Source organism: Bufo bufo, chromosome 1 (assembly GCF_905171765.1).
Source record: "Bufo bufo chromosome 1, aBufBuf1.1, whole genome shotgun sequence".
Lineage (NCBI taxonomy): Eukaryota > Metazoa > Chordata > Amphibia > Anura > Bufonidae > Bufo > Bufo bufo.
In genome coordinates, this window is record NC_053389.1 from 590,723,984 (window position 1) to 590,743,466 (window position 19,483).

The following is a 19,483-nucleotide window of genomic DNA, read 5'->3' on the forward strand; positions in this document are numbered from 1 at the left end:
TGGGACACTATAAAAGGGCCGTACCACTGGTTCCACAACCAAATTGATGTAATGTATACCTGAAATGAAGACTAGAGGGAACCGGCTAATGTACATTATGCCACCACACACCATAATCCCGTGACATTCCCTTATGAAGGCCACTTCATGATATTGCCTATGTGGTCCCCAGACCATTCTCCAGCTATCATTGCGTCTGAGACAAAAGTGCGATAGACCTCCATTGCCGTCTTGCTGTGCACCATGATACCCTTTAAGAGTGGTGTCATGAGGTCAATGAAACGCATGTAAGCTGGTCATCTAGCTCGTAGACCTATACCGTACAAATGCCTTCTGATTGTTTGCCACCGTGGGCTTGGGATGTGACGTCCAATTGCGCTTGCAGTACACAATGAATCATTATGCGTCATTCTTCTATTTAGACGATCTGTCCATGCAGACATTCACCTCTGTGCTCCTCTTGCTGTCATTCAAGTTAAATGTGTTTTCCCAACCACTCGGACACACAATGTTGAATAGTGCTGGCTTGGGCAGGTAGTGATCTGCCGGAGTGATAAACCAAGGTCTCTCAGTTCAAGGGTTCTGTCCATTTCAGTTTGCAACAAGTGGCAATAACTGGAAAGTTGAGGTTTCATGTTGCTAAAAAACTTTGCCTTCAATCTGGCTTTTATGCCCCTCCCACATACCACAGATTGGAGCTAGGTGCTTGAAAATTTGATCACCTGTAGATCTAACCAATGCAATTTCAATATTGAGGAATAATTTTATATATATATATATATATACCACCAAGTTCCATTCAGAGAGCCTAGACAGCTTTAGGACCCATTACAATAATGAGTGTCTGTAGGCAACAGTGAAGAAAGGTTCCTTGCCAGCGTGGGGCTACATTTCAGCCAATGGAATCGGGAATTTGGGCAGGATTAATATTGTCCTCAATGCTGAGAAATACAGGCAGATACTTCTCCATCATGCTATTCCATCAGAGAGGCATCTGATTGACTCCACATTTATTCTGTATACAATGTAATTGAGAAATATCTTCAGCATAAAGAACAAGGAGTCCTTGAAGTGATGATAATAATATAATAATATAGTTATTATATTTCCTTGCCTAATAATCTAACAACTTATTTTGCTCAGCAGAAGTAAAATGAATCAAAATAATAACCTCTATAAAAGATCTGTTGTTCTTGGAATGTGAAAAATGCGCCAAATGACCTCCATGTTAACAGTGCTGGGGAGAGGTTAGGTGGAGGAATGTGCAGGTACACAGCAAGCAGAGGCACCGTAATCAGCCCCACCTGAATCCACCATTCCTTCATCCTGCAACACATAGAGAGGAAAAATTCATTTGCACATCCTAAATATTCTTTCCCCTGATCTCAATGAAGAACAAGTTATCATGAGCCTTTTACTGGCAGATCACAAAAAGATGGTTACTTATCTTATGTACGTGCCACTGAGGCTCTGATTCTTCATGAATTAAAGGGCTTGTACTGTACCAAGATAGAAACGTATCCCCTATTCAAAGGTGAAGGTCTAACTGCTGGCACACCCACCGATCACAAGAACGGCCATCACGCATGAATGGAGCAGCAGGTAGAGCTTTTATGCTGTCACTTCACTCATTCTCTATGGGACTCCCAGGGACAGCAAAGCGCTACACTCCGGCTATGTATGCATTCATACAGGGATATGGGAGCCCCATTCTCGTCCCAGTAGTCGGACCGCTAACAATCAGATACTCATCACTTGTCTTGCCACAACCCCTTTAAATAATATGCCATTAACACCAGAGTTCTGGAGTTCTAGAACTGGGATACCCAACTTGCAGCGCTCCAGCTGTTGCAAAACTACAACTCCCAGCATGCCTGGACAGCCTGTAAGGTCTTATGCTATTAATTGAAGGGTTTCCCAGACTTCCTAATGCCCTCTCATCTGTGTGAACCTTTCAAAGACAACATTTCTAATGTAGTCATCATTTTAAAGCACTGTGGATCTGCCGCTTTCCAAACTAGTCATGTGACTTGCCTCTTCGAAAAATGTACTTCCGGTTGTGTCATACGTATCTCTGTTCTTACTCCAAAAGCTTCCAAAACCCTTTTAATTTACTTTCAATTGTTTGAGGTATGTTTGCTGAGATTTGTGTAGTTGCTGCAAATAAAAAAATAATAATCTGTGTGCCCCCTCTAAATGTGGGGATTCCAGAATGTTTTTTTAGGGGTTTGGCTGTATTTATACTGAATTGGGGGAGGGTTTCTATACTAAAAATGCCGGCATGAATACATTAAATGATATATTCTACTATTAAAATCAGTGGTCAGAAGTATCCAAAAGCTGCACACAGTACAGCAACAAAAAGCATTTTTCTCATAATGAAAGTCATTGAGCAGGCATATCCAGCTGTGTATATGTGAAATAATGGATTACTGTCTTACTAAAAGATAGCTAAAGCCCGAAGAATTTCTTTACTACTGAAAATATGGGAATGCAGACTGCACCTAAGAAGCTTTATTGCCACAGACATGTAATCTTCTTAATGCTTCTGCTGGCTCAGGACATAAGTGCAGAAATCTGCCACACAACACCACAATTATCACAAGTAGATAGATAGATAGATAGATAGATTTATGTTTGTTTTTTAATATTTAATTATGTATATTGATTTATGATTAACTGCACATGCACTTTGTGTATATATAAATATATACAGTACAGACCAAAAGTTTGGATACACCTTCTCATTCGAAGAGTTTTCTTTAATTACATGACTATGAAAATTGTAGATTCACACTGAAGGCATCATAACTATGAATTAACACATGTGGAATTATATACATAACAAACAAGTGTGAAACAACTGAAAATATGTCATATTCTAGGTTCTTCAAAGTAGCCACCTTTTTCTTTGATTACTGCTTTGCACACTCTTGGCATTCTCTTGATGAGCTTCAAGAGGTAGTCCCCGGAAATGGTTTTCACTTCACAGGTGTGCCCTGTCAGGTTTAATAAGTGGGATTTCTTGCCTTATAAATGGGGTTGGGACCATCAGTGGCGTTGAGGAGAAGTCAGGTGGATACACAGCTGATAGTCCTACTGAATAGACTTTTAGAATTTGTATTATGGCAAGAAAAAAGCAGCTAAGTAAAGAAAAACGAGTGGCCATCATTACTTTAAGAAATAAAGGTCAGTCAGTCAGTCGGCCGAAAAATTGGGAAAACTTTGAAAGTAAGGGCTATTTGACCATGAAGGAGAGTGATAGGGTGCTGCGCCAGATGACCTGGCCTCCACAGTCACTGGACCTGAACCCAATCGAGATGGTTTGGGGTAAGCTGGACCGCAGAGTGGCAAGTTCAGTTTATATAGGAGTTATAGTGAATATAAATGACATTGTATTTTAAAAGTTATTGCTAAAAGATATGGGTTTATCTATAGGGAGTATACTGGTTTCTCCAGACATGTCTGTCTGAAGGGAACAATGTTTGTTTCATGGCTAAGCCATGACAAGATAAGAATTTATATCCTTAACCACCTCAGCCCCCAGTGCTTAAACACCCTGAAAGACCAGGCCACTTTTTACACTTCTGACCTACACTACTTTCACCATTTATTGCTCGGTCATGCAACTTACCACCCAAATGAATTTTACCTCCTTTTCTTCTCACTAATAGAGCTTTCATTTGGTGGTATTTCATTGCTGCTGACATTTTTACTTTTTTTGTTATTAATCGAAATTTAACGATTTTTTTGCAAAAAAATGACATTTTTTACTTTCAGTTGTAAAATTTTGCAAAAAAAACGACATCCATATATAAATTTTGCTCTAAATTTATTGTTCTACATGTCTTTGATAAAAAAAAAATGTTTGGGTAAAAAAAAAATGGTTTGGGTAAAAGTTATAGCGTTTACAAACTATGGTACAAAAATGTGAATTTCCGCTTTTTGAAGCAGCTCTGACTTTCTGAGCACCTGTCATGTTTCCTGAGGTTCTACAATGCCCAGACAGTACAAACACCCCACAAATGACCCCATTTCGGAAAGTACACACCCTAAGGTATTCGCTGATGGGCATAGTGAGTTCATAGAACTTTTTATTTTTTGTCACAAGTTAGCGGAAAATGATGATTTTTTTTTTTTTTTTTTTTTCTTACAAAGTCTCATATTCCACTAACTTGTGACAAAAAATAAAAACTTCCATGAACTCACTATGCCCATCACGAAATACCTTGGGGTCTCTTCTTTCCAAAATGGGGTCACTTGTGGGGTAGTTATACTGCCCTGGCATTCTAGGGGCCCAAATGTGTGGTAAGGAGTTTGAAATCAAATTCTGTAAAAAATGACGAGTGAAATCCGAAAGGTGCTCTTTGGAATGTGGGCCCCTTTGCCCACCTAGGCTGCAAAAAAGTGTCACACATCTGGTATCTCCGTACTCAGGAGAAGTTGGGGAATGTGTTTTGGGGTGTCATTTTACATATACCCATGCTGGGTGAGATAAATATCTTGGTCAAATGCCAACTTTGTATAAAAAAATGGGAAAAGTTGTCTTTTGCCAAGATATTTCTCTCACCCAGCATGGGTATATGTAAAAAGACACCCCAAAACACATTCCCCAACTTCTCCTGAATACGGAGATACCAGATGTGTGACACTTTTTTGCAGCCTAGGTGGGCAAAGGGGCCCATATTCCAAAGAGCACCTTTCGGATTTCACTCGTCATTTTTTACAGAATTTGATTTCAAACTCCTTACCACACATTTGGGCCCCTAGAATGCCAGGGCAGTATAACTACCCCACAAGTGACCCCATTTTGGAAAGAAGAGACCCCAAGGTATTCGCTGATGGGCATAGTGAGTTCATGGAAGTTTTTATTTTTTGTCACAAGTTAGTGGAATATGAGACTTTGTATGAAAAAAAAAAAAAAAAATCATCATTTTCCACTAACTTGTGACAAAAAATAAAAAATTCTAGGAACTCGCCATGCCCCTCACGGAATACCTTGGGGTGTCTTCTTTCCAAAATGGGGTCACTTGTGGGGTAGTTATACTGCCCTGGCATTTTCCAGGGGCCCTAATGTGTGGTAAGTAGGTAAATGACCAGTGAAATCCAAAAGGTGCTCTTTGGAATATGGGCCCCTTTGCCCACCTAGGCTGCAAAAAAGTGCCACACATGTGGTATCTCCGTACTCAGGAGAAGTTGGGGAATGTGTTTTGGGGTGTCTTTTTACATATACCCATGCTGGGTGAGAGAAATATCTTGGCAAAAGACAACTTTTCCCATTTTTTTATACAAAGTTGGCATTTGACCAAGATATTTATCTCACCCAGCATGGGTATATGTAAAATGACACCCCAAAACACATTCCCCACCTTCTCCTGAGTACGGAGATACCAGATGTGTGACACTTTTTTGCAGCCTAGGTGGGCAAAGGGGCCCATATTCCAAAGAGCACCTTTCGGATTTCACTCGTCATTTTTTACAGAATTTGATTTCAAACTCCTTACCACACATTTGGGCCCCTAAAATACCAGGGCATTATACCTACCCCACAAGTGACCCCATTTTGGAAAGAATAGACCCCAAGGTATTCGCTGATGGGCATAGTGAGTTCATGGAAGTTTTTATTTTTTGTCACAAGTTAGTGGAATATGAGACTTTGTATGAAAAAAAAAAAAAAAAAAAAATCATCATTTTCCACTAACTTGTGACAAAAAATAAAAAATTCTAGGAACTCGCCATGCCCCTCACGGAATACCTTGGGGTGTCTTCTTTCCAAAATGGGGTCACTTGTGGGGTAGTTATACTGCCCTGGCATTTTCCAGGGGCCCTAATGTGTGGTAAGTAGGTAAATGACCAGTGAAATCCGAAAGGTGCTCTTTGGAATATGGGCCCCTTTGCCCACCTAGGCTGCAAAAAAGTGTCACACATCTGGTATCTCCGTACTCGGGAGAAGTTGGGGAATGTGTTTTGGGGTGTCTTTTTACATATACCCATGCTGGGTGAGAGAAATATCTTGGCAAAAGACAACTTTTCCCATTTTTTTATACAAAGTTGGCATTTGACCAAGATATTTATCTCACCCAGCATGGGTATATGTAAAATGACACCCCAAAACACATTCCCCAACTTCTCCTGAGTACGGCGATACCAGATGTGTGACACTTTTTTGCAGCCTAGATGCGCAAAGGGGCCCAAATTCCTTTTAGGAGGGCATTTTTAGACATTTGGATACCAGACTTCTTCTCACGCTTTGGGGCCCCTAGAATGCCAGGGCAGTATAAATACCCCACATGTGACCCCATTTTGGAAAGAAGACACCCCAAGGTATTCAATGAGGGGCATGGCGAGTTCATAGAAATTTTTTTTTTTTGGCACAAGTTAGCGGAAATTGATATTTTTTATTTTTTTCTCACAAAGTCTCCCGTTCCGCTAACTTGGGACAAAAATTTCAATCTTTCATGGACTCAATATGCCCCTCACGGAATACCTGGGGGTGTCTTCTTTCCGAAATGGGGTCACATGTGGGGTATTTATACTGCCCTGGCATTCTAGGGGCCCTAAAGCGTGAGAAGAAGTCTGGAATATAAATGTCTAAAAAATTTTACGCATTTGGATTCCGTGAGGGGTATGGTGAGTTCATGTGAGATTTAATTTTTTGTCACAAGTTAGTGGAATATGAGACTTTGTAAGAAAAAAAAATAATAATTCCGCTAACTTGGGCCAAAAAAATGTCTGAATGGAGCCTTACAGGGGGGTGATCAATGACAGGGGGGTGATCAATGACAGGGGGGTTGATCAATGACAGGGGGGTGATCAATGACAGGGGGGTGATCAATGACAGGGGGGTGATCAATGACAGGGGGGGTGATCAATGACAGGGGTGGTGATCAATGACAGGGGTGGTGATCAATGACAGGGGGGTGATCAATGACAGGGGGGTGATCAATGACAGGGGGGGTGATCAATGACAGGGGGGTGATCAATGACAGGGGGGTGATCAGGGAGTCTATATGGGGTGATAACCACAGTCATTGATCACGCCCGTGTAAGGCTTCATTCAGACGTCCGTATGCGTTTTGCGGATCCGATCCATCTATCAGTGGATCCGTAAAAATCATGCGGACGTCTGAATGGAGCTTTACAGGGGGGTGATCAATGACAGGGGGGTAATCAATGACAGGGGGGTGATCAGGGAGTCTATATGGGGTGATCACCACAGTCATTGATCATGCCCCTGTAAGGCTTCATTCAGACGTCCGGATGCGTTTTGCGGATCCGATCCATCTATCAGTGGATCCGTAAAAATCATGCGGACGTCTGAATGGAGCTTTACAGGGGGGTAATCAATGACAGGGGGGTGATCAGGGAGTCTATATGGGGTGATAACCACAGTCATTGATCATGCCCCTGTAAGGCTTCATTCAGACGTCCGGATGCGTTTTGCGGATCCGATCCATCTATCAGTGGATCCGTAAAAATCATGCGGACGTCTGAATGGAGCTTTACAGGGGGGTAATCAATGACAGGGGGGTGATCAATGACAGGGGGGTGATCAGGGAGTCTATATGGGGTGATAACCACAGTCATTGATCATGCCCCTGTAAGGCTTCATTCAGACGTCCGGATGCGTTTTGCGGATCCGATCCATCTATCAGTGGATCCGTAAAAATCATGCGGACATCTGAATGGAGCTTTACAGGGGGGTGATCAGGGAGTCTATATGGGGTGATCACCACAGTCATTGATCATGCCCCTGTAAGGCTTCATTCAGACGTCCGGATGCGTTTTGCGTATCCGATCCATCTATCAGTGGATCCGTAAAAATCATGCGGACGTCTGAATGGAGCTTTACAGGGGGGTAATCAATGACAGGGGGGTGATCAATGACAGGGGGGTGATCAGGGAGTCTATATGGGGTGATAACCACAGTCATTGATCATGCCCCTGTAAGGCTTCATTCAGACGTCCGGATGCGTTTTGCGGATCCGATCCATCTATCAGTGGATCCGTAAAAATCATGCGGACGTCTGAATGGAGCTTTACAGGGGGGGTAATCAATGACAGGGGGGTGATCAGGGAGTCTATATGGGGTGATAACCACAGTCATTGATCATGCCCCTGTAAGGCTTCATTCAGACGCCCGGATGCGTTTTGCGGATCCGATCCATCTATCAGTGGATCCGTAAAAATCATGCGGACATCTGAATGGAGCTTTACAGGGGGGTGATCAGGGAGTCTATATGGGGTGATCACCACAGTCATTGATCATGCCCCTGTAAGGCTTCATTCAGACGTCCGGATGCGTTTTGCGGATCCGATCCATCTATCAGTGGATCCGTAAAAATCATGCGGACGTCTGAATGGAGCTTTACAGGGGGGTAATCAATGACAGGGGGGTGATCAATGACAGGGGGGTGATCAGGGAGTCTATATGGGGTGATAACCACAGTCATTGATCATGCCCCTGTAAGGCTTCATTCAGACGTCCGGATGCGTTTTGCGGATCCGATCCATCTATCAGTGGATCCGTAAAAATCATGCGGACATCTGAATGGAGCTTTACAGGGGCTTGATCAATGACAGGGGGGTAATCAATGACAGGGGGGTGATCAGGGAGTCTATATGGGGTGATCAGGGAGTCTATATGGGGTGATCAGGGGCTAATAAGGGGTTAATAAGTGACGGGGGGGGGGGGGTGTAGTGTAGTGTAGTGGTGCTTGGTGCTACTTTACTGAGCTACCTGTGTCCTCTGGTGGTCGATCCAAACAAAGGGGACCACCAGAGGACCAGGTAGCAGGTATATTAGACGCTGTTATCAAAACAGCGTCTAATATACCTGTTAGGGGTTAAAAAAAACACATCTCCAGCCTGCCAGCGAACGATCGCCGCTGGCAGGCTGGAGATCAACTCTCTTACCTTCCGTTCCTGTGAGCGCGCGCGCCTGTGTGCGCGCGTTCACAGGAAATCTCGCGTCTCGCGAGATGACGCGTATATGCGTCCACTCGGAATGAATCAACCACCTCCAGGACGCGTCTGTGCGTACAGCGGTCCGGAGGTGGTTAAGACACATCTGATGTGTGATGTCTATTCATAAGTATTATATATATTCATGTGTGCATTTATTTAGCTTTTTAGTATGAACATATCAATAATTCATGTATAATATGCAATATTGATATACAGTACAGACCAAAAGTTTGGACACACCTTCTCATTCAAAGAGTTTTCTTTATTTTCATGACTATGAAGGCATCAAAATTATGAATTAACACATGTGGAATTATATACATAACAAACAAGTGTGAAACTACTGAAAATATGTCATATTTTAGGTTCTTCAAAGTAGCCACCCTTTGCTTTGATTACTGCTTTGCACACTCTTGGCATTCTCTTGATGAGCTTCATGAAGTAGTCACCTGAAATGGTCTTCCAACAGTCTTGAAGGAGTTCCCAGAGATGCTTAGCACTTGTTGGCCCTTTTGCCTTCACTCTGCGGTCCAGCTCACCCCAAATCATCTTGATTGGGTTCAGGTCCGGTGACTGTGGAGGCCAGGTCATCTGGCGCAGCACCCCATCACTCTCCTTCATGGTCAAATAGCCCTTACTTTCAAAGTTTTCCCAATTTTTCGGCTGACCTTCATTTCTTAAAGTAATGATGGCCACTCGTTTTTCTTTACTTAGCTGCTTTTTTCTTGCCATAATACAAATTCTAACAGTCTATTCAGTAAGATTATCAGCTGTGTATCCACCTGACTTCTCCTCAACGCAACTGATGGTCCCAACCCCATTTATAAGGCAAGAAATCCCACTTATTAAACCTGACAGGGCACACCTGTGAAGTGAAAACCATTTCCGGGGACTACCTCTTGAAGCTCATCAAGAGAATGCCAAGAGTGTGCAAAGCAGTAATCAAAGCAAAAGGTGGCTACTTTGAAGAACCTAGAATATGACATATTTTCAGTTGTTTCACACTTGTTTGTTATGTATATAATTCCACATGTGTTAATTCATAGTTTTGATGCGTTCAGTGTGAATCTACAATTTTCATAGTCATGAAAATAAAGAAAACTCTTTGAATGAGAAGGTGTGTCCAAACTTTTGGTCTGTACTGTATAGTATAACCAAATATTAAAGTATACTTTATGCCGTGTGTATCTCACTAGGTGGATATAGTCTTAGAAGGTATAGAAAGCACTAAGGTTTTCTACTAATGGAAGTTTCTCAGAAAAGCTAATGTTATTCCAGGCGTCGTTACTCAATAGCTTGGACAGTTAGATATACAAACCCACGGTGCAAATGTAAGGCCCATTGTATTTCTTATCAAACCCATAAATTCAAGAGTCTGGGGAAATCATAATGGTACCACTAAGTCTGGAAATATTACTCCAGAGTGTCAGAGAAGTATCCCTCCTCTTTGATATACATTGAGAAAGGTTAAAAGGTAGTCATATAAAATAAAGCCACGTTATCTAAGTTCTGATCTACAACAGTGCCATCTGGAGGCAGATGGACAATATTATATCATTTTACCATTTTTTTTTATACCATGTCAAGGGTTAATATGACATCATTGTGTTATTAGCATAGGAATACACCCACTTAACCTGATTGGAAATCCCTAATCCAGAAGGAGATAATTCTTAGATAAGGTGGCGAATAATGTCATGGTCTTACCTGCTTGCTGCTCTCCTTCGTTTGACATGTGCTGGCGGCCATCTTGGTTTCTGGGTTTCTTGTAGCCTTCCACCCTGCGGCTCCTCCTTCCCCTGGGAGGAGCTGGATGCCTAGCTCATATATATAGGAGGTCTGTGGCTTCAGTTCCTTGCTTGGTCCTCTTGTGTTCACATGCTTCTAAGACTGCTGCTGCTTCTGGTTCCTGATCCTGGCTTCGTCTGACTACCCTGCTGGTTCCTGATCCTGGCTTCGTCTGACTACCCTGCTGGTTCCTGATCCTGGCTTCGTCTGACTACCCTGCTGGTTCCTGATCCTGGCTTCGTCTGACTACCCTTCTGGTTCCTGACCTCTGGCTTCGCAAAGACTCTGCTCGGTTTCACCATCCGTTTGGACTTTTGCTTTACAGCTTTATTTTCAATAAAGCCTTCTTATTTTCACTCATCTCTTGTTGTACGTCTGGTTCATGGTTCCGTGACATTAGGACCAAGCCATGAATTCTGACGGTACAGGGCCATCCTCGCTACCCACGCTGGTTGCCAGACTTGATCAGCAGGATCACCTGTTGGGTCGGTTCGCTGTGGCGTTGCAAACCCTGCTTGAACGCACGGCTCATTTCGCTCCCGTTGCCGATGGGTCGGTTGTCGCTCCTGGGCTCGCTCCTACTGCCGCTCCGGTTGTTGCGCCAGAGTCTACCCCGACACCTGTTGTTGCGCCTGCGGTGTTTCGGGGTATGACCGGTTCTGCCCCTCTTCCACAGCGCTTTGGGGGAGAGCCAACTCAGTGCCGAGGTTTCCTTAACCAGGTGGGCATTTATTTCGAGTTGCTGCCACATGCCTTTCCTACTGAGAGATCAAAGGTGGGCTTCTTGATCTCGCTGCTCTCGGACAAGGCCTTGGCCTGGGCCAGCCCTTTATGGGAGAACAACAATCCGGTGGTTGCCGAGTTTTCCGGTTTTGTTGCTTCTCTTCGGAAGGTATTTGATGTGCCGGCTCGTGCTGCCTCTGCTGCGAAGCTCCTTATGTCCATCAGACAGGGTTCACGATCCGTAGCTGAATACGCCATTGAGTTTCGTACCCTGGCAGCAGAGGTGGGCTGGAATAATGAGGCTCTGGTCGCTGCTTTCTCTCATGGTCTCTCGGATGCCTTGAAGGATGAGGTTGCAGCTAAGGACCTACCAGTTGAGCTCGAGTCTCTTATTTCTTTCCTGATTTTGATTGACACCAGACTCAGGGAGAGACCTTCCTTTAAGGAGAACCTGCGGAGGTCTTCTAACAGATTGGTGCCTACGTTTGCTGTCCCACCCGTGCCTCCCTCTCCTCCCACGCCTCCTGGGGTTGACTTGTCTGGGGGTGAACCCATGCAGCTGGGGTTTGCTCGCCTGTCCGAGGGGGAGAGGGCACTCCGGAGACGCGAGGGCCGATGCATGTACTGTGGTCTCGGTGGGCATTTTCGGTTGGCATGTCCGAACGTCCGGGAAACGCTCGTACCCTGAGATCCTGTCGGGGGCAGATCTTGGGTGGAGTCTCCTCGTCCCCGGTTTCCCGTGTTGACAAACCACTGATCACTGTTGTCCTCTCCTGGGTCGGGGGCTCGGTGACGACCCAGGCGTTGGTGGACTCTGGTGCTGGTGGTTTGTTCATTGATAGTGTGTTCGCTGCCGCCAATTCCATTCCTCTGCAGGCTCGAGGTTCCCCACTGGCTCTTGAGGCGATAGACGGCAGACCCCTTCTGCCGCCACACGTGACTCATGAGACCCTTCCAGTGGGGATAGCCATTGGTGCCGCTCACAGAGAGTCGGTCTGCCTCCAGGTTATTTCGTCTCCACACTACTCGGTGGTCTTGGGGTACCCCTGGCTCCAGAAGCATAATCCGACTTTCGATTGGAGATCGGTCGAGATCCTCTCGTGGTCACCGCAGTGTGGGGCTAGTTGCATCCATGGGTCTGTCAAGTTGCTGTGTACTTCCTCGGACTCTCTGTTGCCTCCTGAATACGAGGAGTACCGGGATGTATTCGATAAGGTGCGCGCGGTTGCCCTACCTCCGCACCGCCCATACGATTGTGCCATAGAGTTACAATCTGGTGCCGTTCCTCCTCGTGGCAAAGTCTATCCACTGTCGGTAGCGGAGAATGAGGCCATGGAGGAGTACGTGAGGGAGGCGCTTTCACGCGGACACATTCGCAAATCTTCGTCCCCGGCAGGGGCTGGATTTTTCTTTGTGAAAAAGAAGGGCGGTGAGTTGAGGCCTTGCATCGATTACAGGGGTCTCAATCGCATCACGATCAAGAACGCTTACCCGATACCCTTGATTTCCGAGCTGTTCGATCGCCTTAAAGGGGCCACGGTCTTTACCAAACTCGACCTGAGGGCGGCATATAACCTGGTAAGGATCAAGGCGGGCGATGAGTGGAAGACCGCGTTTAACACCAGGACCGTTCATTACGAATCCTTGGTTATGCCCTTTGGGTTGTGCAATGCGCCCGCAGTCTTTCAGGAATTCATCAACGATGTTTTCCGTGACCTGTTGCAGCAGTGTGTGGTAGTCTATTTGGATGACATCTTGGTATATTCTGAATCCATGGAGGCCCACATTCTGGATGTCAGACGAGTGTTGCAACGGTTACGAGAGAACAAGCTGTTCGGTAAGCTTGAGAAATGCGAATTTCACCGATCCCAGGTAACCTTCTTAGGTTACATCATTTCCGCTGAGGGGTTCTCCATGGATCCTGAGAAGGTTTCGGCTGTCTTACAGTGGCCCCAGCCCAGTGGTCTTCGTTCCCTGCAGCGCTTTTTGGGCTTCGCCAATTATTATCGGAAGTTCATCAGGGACTTTTCCATGCTGGCCAAGCCTCTCACGGATCTGACCAGGAAGGGCAGTAATTCCCAGGTCTGGCCGCTCGAGGCCATCCGAGCTTTTGAGGCCCTAAAGTCCGCCTTTGTGTCGGCTCCGATTCTGTCGCATCCCAACCCTGGGTTGCCCTTTGTCCTCGAGGTGGACGCGTCTGAGACGGGAGTAGGCGCCCTTCTGTCTCAGCGTAGAACACCAGAGGGTCCTCTGCTTCCTTGTGGGTTTTACTCCCGGAAACTGTCTTCCGCGGAGTGCAACTATCAGATTGGTGACAGGGAGTTATTGGCCATCGTGCAGGCCCTTAAAGAATGGAGGCACTTGCTCGAGGGTTCGGTGGTTCCGGTTCTCATCCTGACGGACCACAAGAATCTGACCTACCTTTCTGAGGCCAAGAGATTGACACCACGTCAGGCCAGATGGGCTCTGTTCTTGTCACGTTTTAATTACGTGGTCTCCTACCTACCCGGTTCCAAGAACATCAGGGCGGATGCCTTATCACGGCAGTACTCCGAGCTGTCCAGGGAGGAGTCGATTCCGACTTCGGTCATACCTCCGAATCAGATCCTGGCCGCCATTCGCACCAGCCTGACCTCTCCCCTGGGTGAGCAGATTTTGGCGGCTCAATCTGGTGCTCCCTCTGGGAGACCCAACGGCAGATGTTTTGTGCCTGAGGAGTTGCGCACTCGGTTGTTGCGAACCTACCATAAACCCAAAGACCGCGGGGCATCCTGGAAAGAATCAGCTGTCCTGGGCTGTTTCACGTCTGTTCTGGTGGCCTTCCCTACGTTCCGACATCGCCGCATATGTAGCGGCATGCTCCGTTTGTGCCCAGAGTAAGTCCCCTCGGCACCTTCCGTTGGGCCTTCTGCAACCCATAGCCACCGGGGAGCGCCCATGGTCACACCTGGGGATGGATTTCATTGTGGACCTCCCTGCATCCCGAGGCCATACGGTCATTCTCATGATTGTGGATCGGTTTTCCAAAATGTGCCACTGTGTTCCTCTCAAGAAGTTACCCTCTGCACAAGAGTTGGCCACGATTTTTGCCAGGGAGGTCTTCCGGTTGCACGGTTTGCCTAAGGAGATTGTGTCGGATCGGGGGAGTCAGTTTGTGTCCACAAGTCCACAAGTTTGTGTCCACTACCCCACAAGTGACCCCATTTTGGAAAGAAGAGACCCCAAGGTATTCGCTGATGGGCATAGTGAGTTCATGGAAGTTTTTATTTTTTGTCACAAGTTAGTGGAATATGAGACTTTGTATGAAAAAAAAAAAAAAAAAAAAAAAAAATCAGCATTTTCCACTAACTTGCGACAAAAAATAAAAAATTCTAGGAACTCGCCATGCCCCTCACGGAATACCTTGGGGTGTCTTCTTTCCAAAATGGGGTCACTTGTGGGGTAGTTATACTGCCCTGGCATTTTCCAGGGGCCCTAATGTGTGGTAAGTAGGTAAATGACCTGTGAAATCCTAAAGGTGCTCTTTGGAATATGGGCCCCTTTGCCCACCTAGGCTGCAAAAAAGTGTCACACATCTGGTATCCCCGTACTCAGGAGAAGTTGAGGAATGTGTTTTGAGGTGTCATTTTACATATACCCATGCTGGGTGAGATAAATATCTTGGTCAAATGCCAACTTTGTATAAAAAAAATGGGAAAAGTTGTATTTTGCCAAGATATTTCTCTCACCCAGCATGGGTATATGTAAAATGACACCCCAAAACACATTCCCCACCTTCTCCTGAGTACAGAGATACCAGATGTGTGACACTTTTTTGCAGCCTAGGTGGGCAAAGGGGCCCATATTCCAAAGAGCACCTTTCGGATTTCACAGGTCATTTTTTACAGAATTTGATTTCAAACTCCTTACCACACATTTGGGCCCCTAGAATGCCAGGGCAGTATAACTACCCCACAAGTGACCCCATTTTGGAAAGAAGAGACCCCAAGGTATTTCGTGATGGGCATAGTGAGTTCATGGAAGTTTTTATTTTTTGTCACAAGTTAGTGGAATATGAGACTTTGTAAGAAAAAAAGAAAAAAATCATCATTTTCCGCTAACTTGTGACAAAAAATAAAAAGTTCTATGAACTCACTATGCCCATCAGCGAATACCTTAGGGTGTGTACTTTCCGAAATGGGGTCATTTGTGGGGTGTTTGTACTGTCTGGCCATTGTAGAACCTCAGGAAACATGACAGGTGCTCAGAAAGTCAGAGCTGCTTCAAAAAGCGGAAATTCACATTTTTGTACCATAGTTTGTAAACGCTATAACTTTTACCCAAACCATTTTTTTTTTACCCAAACATTTTTTTTTTATCAAAGACATGTAGAACAATAAATTTAGAGCAAAATTTATATATGGATGTCGTTTTTTTTGCAAAATTTTACAACTGAAAGTGAAAAATGTCATTTTTTTGCAAAAAAATCGTTAAATTTCAAATAATAACAAAAAAAGTAAAAATGTCAGCAGCAATGAAATACCACCAAATGAAAGCTCTATTAGTGAGAAGAAAAGGAGGTAAAATTCATTTGGGTGGTAAGTTGCATGACCGAGCAATAAACGGTGAAAGTAGTGTAGGTCAGAAGTGTAAAAAGTGGCCTGGTCTTTCAGGGTGTTTAAGCACTGGGGGCTGAGGTGGTTAAATAGAAAATAATCAAGATTATTTTTTTCTTGGTAAAAATCGCCCGACCCTAACTAGTGTAAAAGACTTCAATAGATTACTATTGTAGCTTATGGGATTTTGACAGGTTTTCTTTTAAATTATGCTGCAGACACAGCTTAACAATGTCACGCGACAATTTTTATAATGATAGTATAATGATGGTGCGACACCATAGACTTTTATTATAAAAATTGTCACGCGACATTTGTGCGACAAAATGTCGTGCGACACATGTTGCTGTGTAGTTGTGCCTTATGTGTCGCGCGACACATGTTGTCGTGTAGACCTAGCCTAAATGTGGGCCAAGGTTCTTTGTAATGAGGGATCCTGTCGGTATTTCAAGCTGCAAAAAACAGGTGACAAGTTACTTTTTAAATAAGTTCTCATTTTATTTCATACACGCCAATAGATACAAAAATATCTGTCAACTGAACCCACTTAAACTCATCTATATTTTCTACTAATAAGATGTACAACCAAATGTATATTTTGTATTAGACCAGTTGTACTGCCTATGATTGCAATGCTCTTGTCGATTAATGGTGTTTTCCAAAGATTATATGCTGACGACCTACAGTATCCTCTCACTTCAATGGTTCCACAATCTGCAAGATGCGGCGCAGTGTGGAACATGTCCTATCTTTTGCCGTATATTGCGGATTGTGTACCAATTCAAGTCGATGGGTCCGCACAGCAATGCAGGATTCACATGGCCAGTGCCCCTGCATTGCGGATTGCAATTTGCAGTCCACAGCACGGGCACGGCCAAACACGGTTGTGTGAATGAGCCCTTTTAGTCCGAAAAATATGTCATGTGTGTCAGTAGAGAGGGACTTGACACCTAATTATTTACAGTATACTGTAGAGGACACTGTGATTGCACTAACCAGCCGTGGTAGGGGTTGAGGGAGAAGAATGCCGCACCACCACTCACACTCAGTACCCAAATCAAAGTGCTGTACAGTAATGAGGGGCCTGGAGGGTAATAATATTACCGGTTATAGTTACTAGAGATGGGTCATTGATCCAGGGGGTTATTCTGATTGGAGTCGGGAAGGAATTTTTTCCCCCTAAAATGAAGAAAATTGGCTTCTACCTCCCAGGGTTTTTTTTTGCCTTCCTCTGGATCAACTTGCAGGATAAGGCCCCTTTCACACGGGGGCGAGTATTCCGCACGGGTGCAATGCGTGAGGTGAACGCATTGCACCCGCACTGAATCCGGACCCATTAATTTCTATGGGGCTGTGCACATGAGCGGTGATTTTCACGCATCACTTCTGCGTTGCGTGTAAATCGCAACGTGCTCTATATTGTGCGATTTCCACGCAACGCAGGCCCCATAGAAGTGAATGGGGCTGCGTGAAAATCACAAGCATCCGCAAACAAGTGCGGATGCGGTGCGATTTTCACGCGCGGTTGCTAAGAGACGATCAGGATGGAGACCCGATCATTTTATTATTTTCCCTTATAACATGGTTATAAGGGAAAAAAAATAGCATTCTGAATACAGTGCTGGAGGGGTTAAAAAATTTTTTAACTCACCTTAATCCACTTGCTTGCGCAGCCCGGCATCTCTTCTGTCTCCTTCTTTGCTGATTGCAGGAAAAGGACCTGTGGTGACGTCACTCCGGTCATCACATGATCCATCACCATGGTAAAAGATCATGTGACGGACCATGTGATGACCGGAGTGACGTCACCACAGGTCCTTTTCCTGCAATCAGCAATGAAGGAGACAGAAGAGATGCCGGCTGCGCGAGCAAGTGGATTAAGGTGAGTTAAATTATATATATATATTTTTTTTTTTAACCCCTCCAGCACTATTGTACTATGCATTCTGTATTCAGAATGCTATTATTTTCCCTTATAACCATGTTATAAGGGGAAATAATACAATCTACACAACCCCGATCCCAAACCCGAACTTCTGTGAAGAAGTTCGGGTTTGGGTACCAAACATGCCGATTTTTCTCACGCGCGTCCAAAACGCATTACAATGTTTTGCATTCGCGCGGAAAAATCGCGCATTTTCCCGCAACGCACCCGCCTCTTATCCGGGCCAAAAATATGACGCCCGTGTGAAAGAGGCCTAACAGGCTGGAATGGATGGTCAGATGTCTTTTTTTTAGCCTTACAGACTATATTACTTTGAAATCTGCCTCAAAACTTCCTCCAAAACTCTGTGTGAACCTGCCCTAACAGAATATGCTCTAGATTTTTTTCTTTTAAATGGGGCATGTCAGGAGAGTACATAGGTCCTTACTGAACGTTGTGTAATCTCCATATAGAGGCTTGCTATCTGCAATAATGCAGGGCAGAGTTTACGCTGGTCAGAGTAGTTGTACACCACAGATAAGACATTCACATTTATGAACTCACTACTTACATGTCAGCAAATCACACATGTAAAGGTAAGTTCCACTCACTATAATCTCCAACACAATGCAGACGTTTAAGCTCTGTACTATTACATACACTGTATACTATTAAATATAATGGAAACATCAATCTAGTGATCATCTATACACCCAACATCAACTATAACATAACGTAGACTCTTCTAGAAATATCCAGAAGTGTCTCAATAAAAGGTGAGACTGCTGAGCCTCCCATTATATCAGGGGGTATCAGGGTTGTCTTCTCTTATGGGGGCAGTCACTGTTCTGGAGGCACTAGGTCTGTCTCTGGTAAGGGGGTATCAGAGTTGTCTTGTCTTATGGGGGCAGTCACTGTTCTGGAGGCACTATGTCTGTCTCTGGTAAGGGGGTATCAGGATTGTCTTCTCTTATGGGGGCAGTCAATGTTCTGGAGGCACTATGTCTCTGGTAAGGGGGTATCCAGGTTGTCTTCTCTTATGGGGGCTGTTACTCTTGTGGAGGCACTATGCCTCTGGTAAGGGGGTATTAGGGTTGTCTTCTCTTATGGAGGCAGTCACTGTTCTGGACGAACAATGTCTGTCTATGGTAAGGGGTATCAGAGTTGTCTTCTATTATGGGGACAGCCACTGTTCTGGGAGCATTTTGTCTGTGGTAAGGGGGGTAAGAGGGAGGTCTTCTCTTATGGAGGCAGTCATTTTTCTGGAGGCAAAATGTCTCTGGTAAGGGGCTATCAGGGAGGTCTTCTCTTATGCAGGCAGTCACTGTTCTGGAAGCACTATGTCTCTGGTAAGGGCTATCAGGGTTGTCTTCTCTTATGGGGGAAGTCACTGTTCTGGAGGCACAATGTCTCTCGTAAGGGCTATCAGTGAGGTCTTCTCTTATAGAGACAGTCACTGTTCTGGAAGCACAATGTCTCTGTTAAG

At 44.8% G+C, this 19,483-nt stretch overlaps 1 protein-coding gene across 3 annotated transcripts in view; it reads right to left on the reverse strand.

Moving 5' to 3' along the window:
- The window catches only part of MEST, a 36,511-nt gene that overhangs the window by 14,606 nt on the left and 2,422 nt on the right, over positions 1-19,483 (reverse strand). For all 3 annotated transcript variants that reach the window (XM_040413425.1, XM_040413427.1, XM_040413426.1), the window contains exon 2: positions 1,172-1,326. In XM_040413425.1, the coding sequence (XP_040269359.1) occupies positions 1,172-1,325 (154 nt within the window). In that variant the 5' untranslated portion in view covers position 1,326. The remainder of the gene's footprint in view (positions 1-1,171; positions 1,327-19,483) is intronic.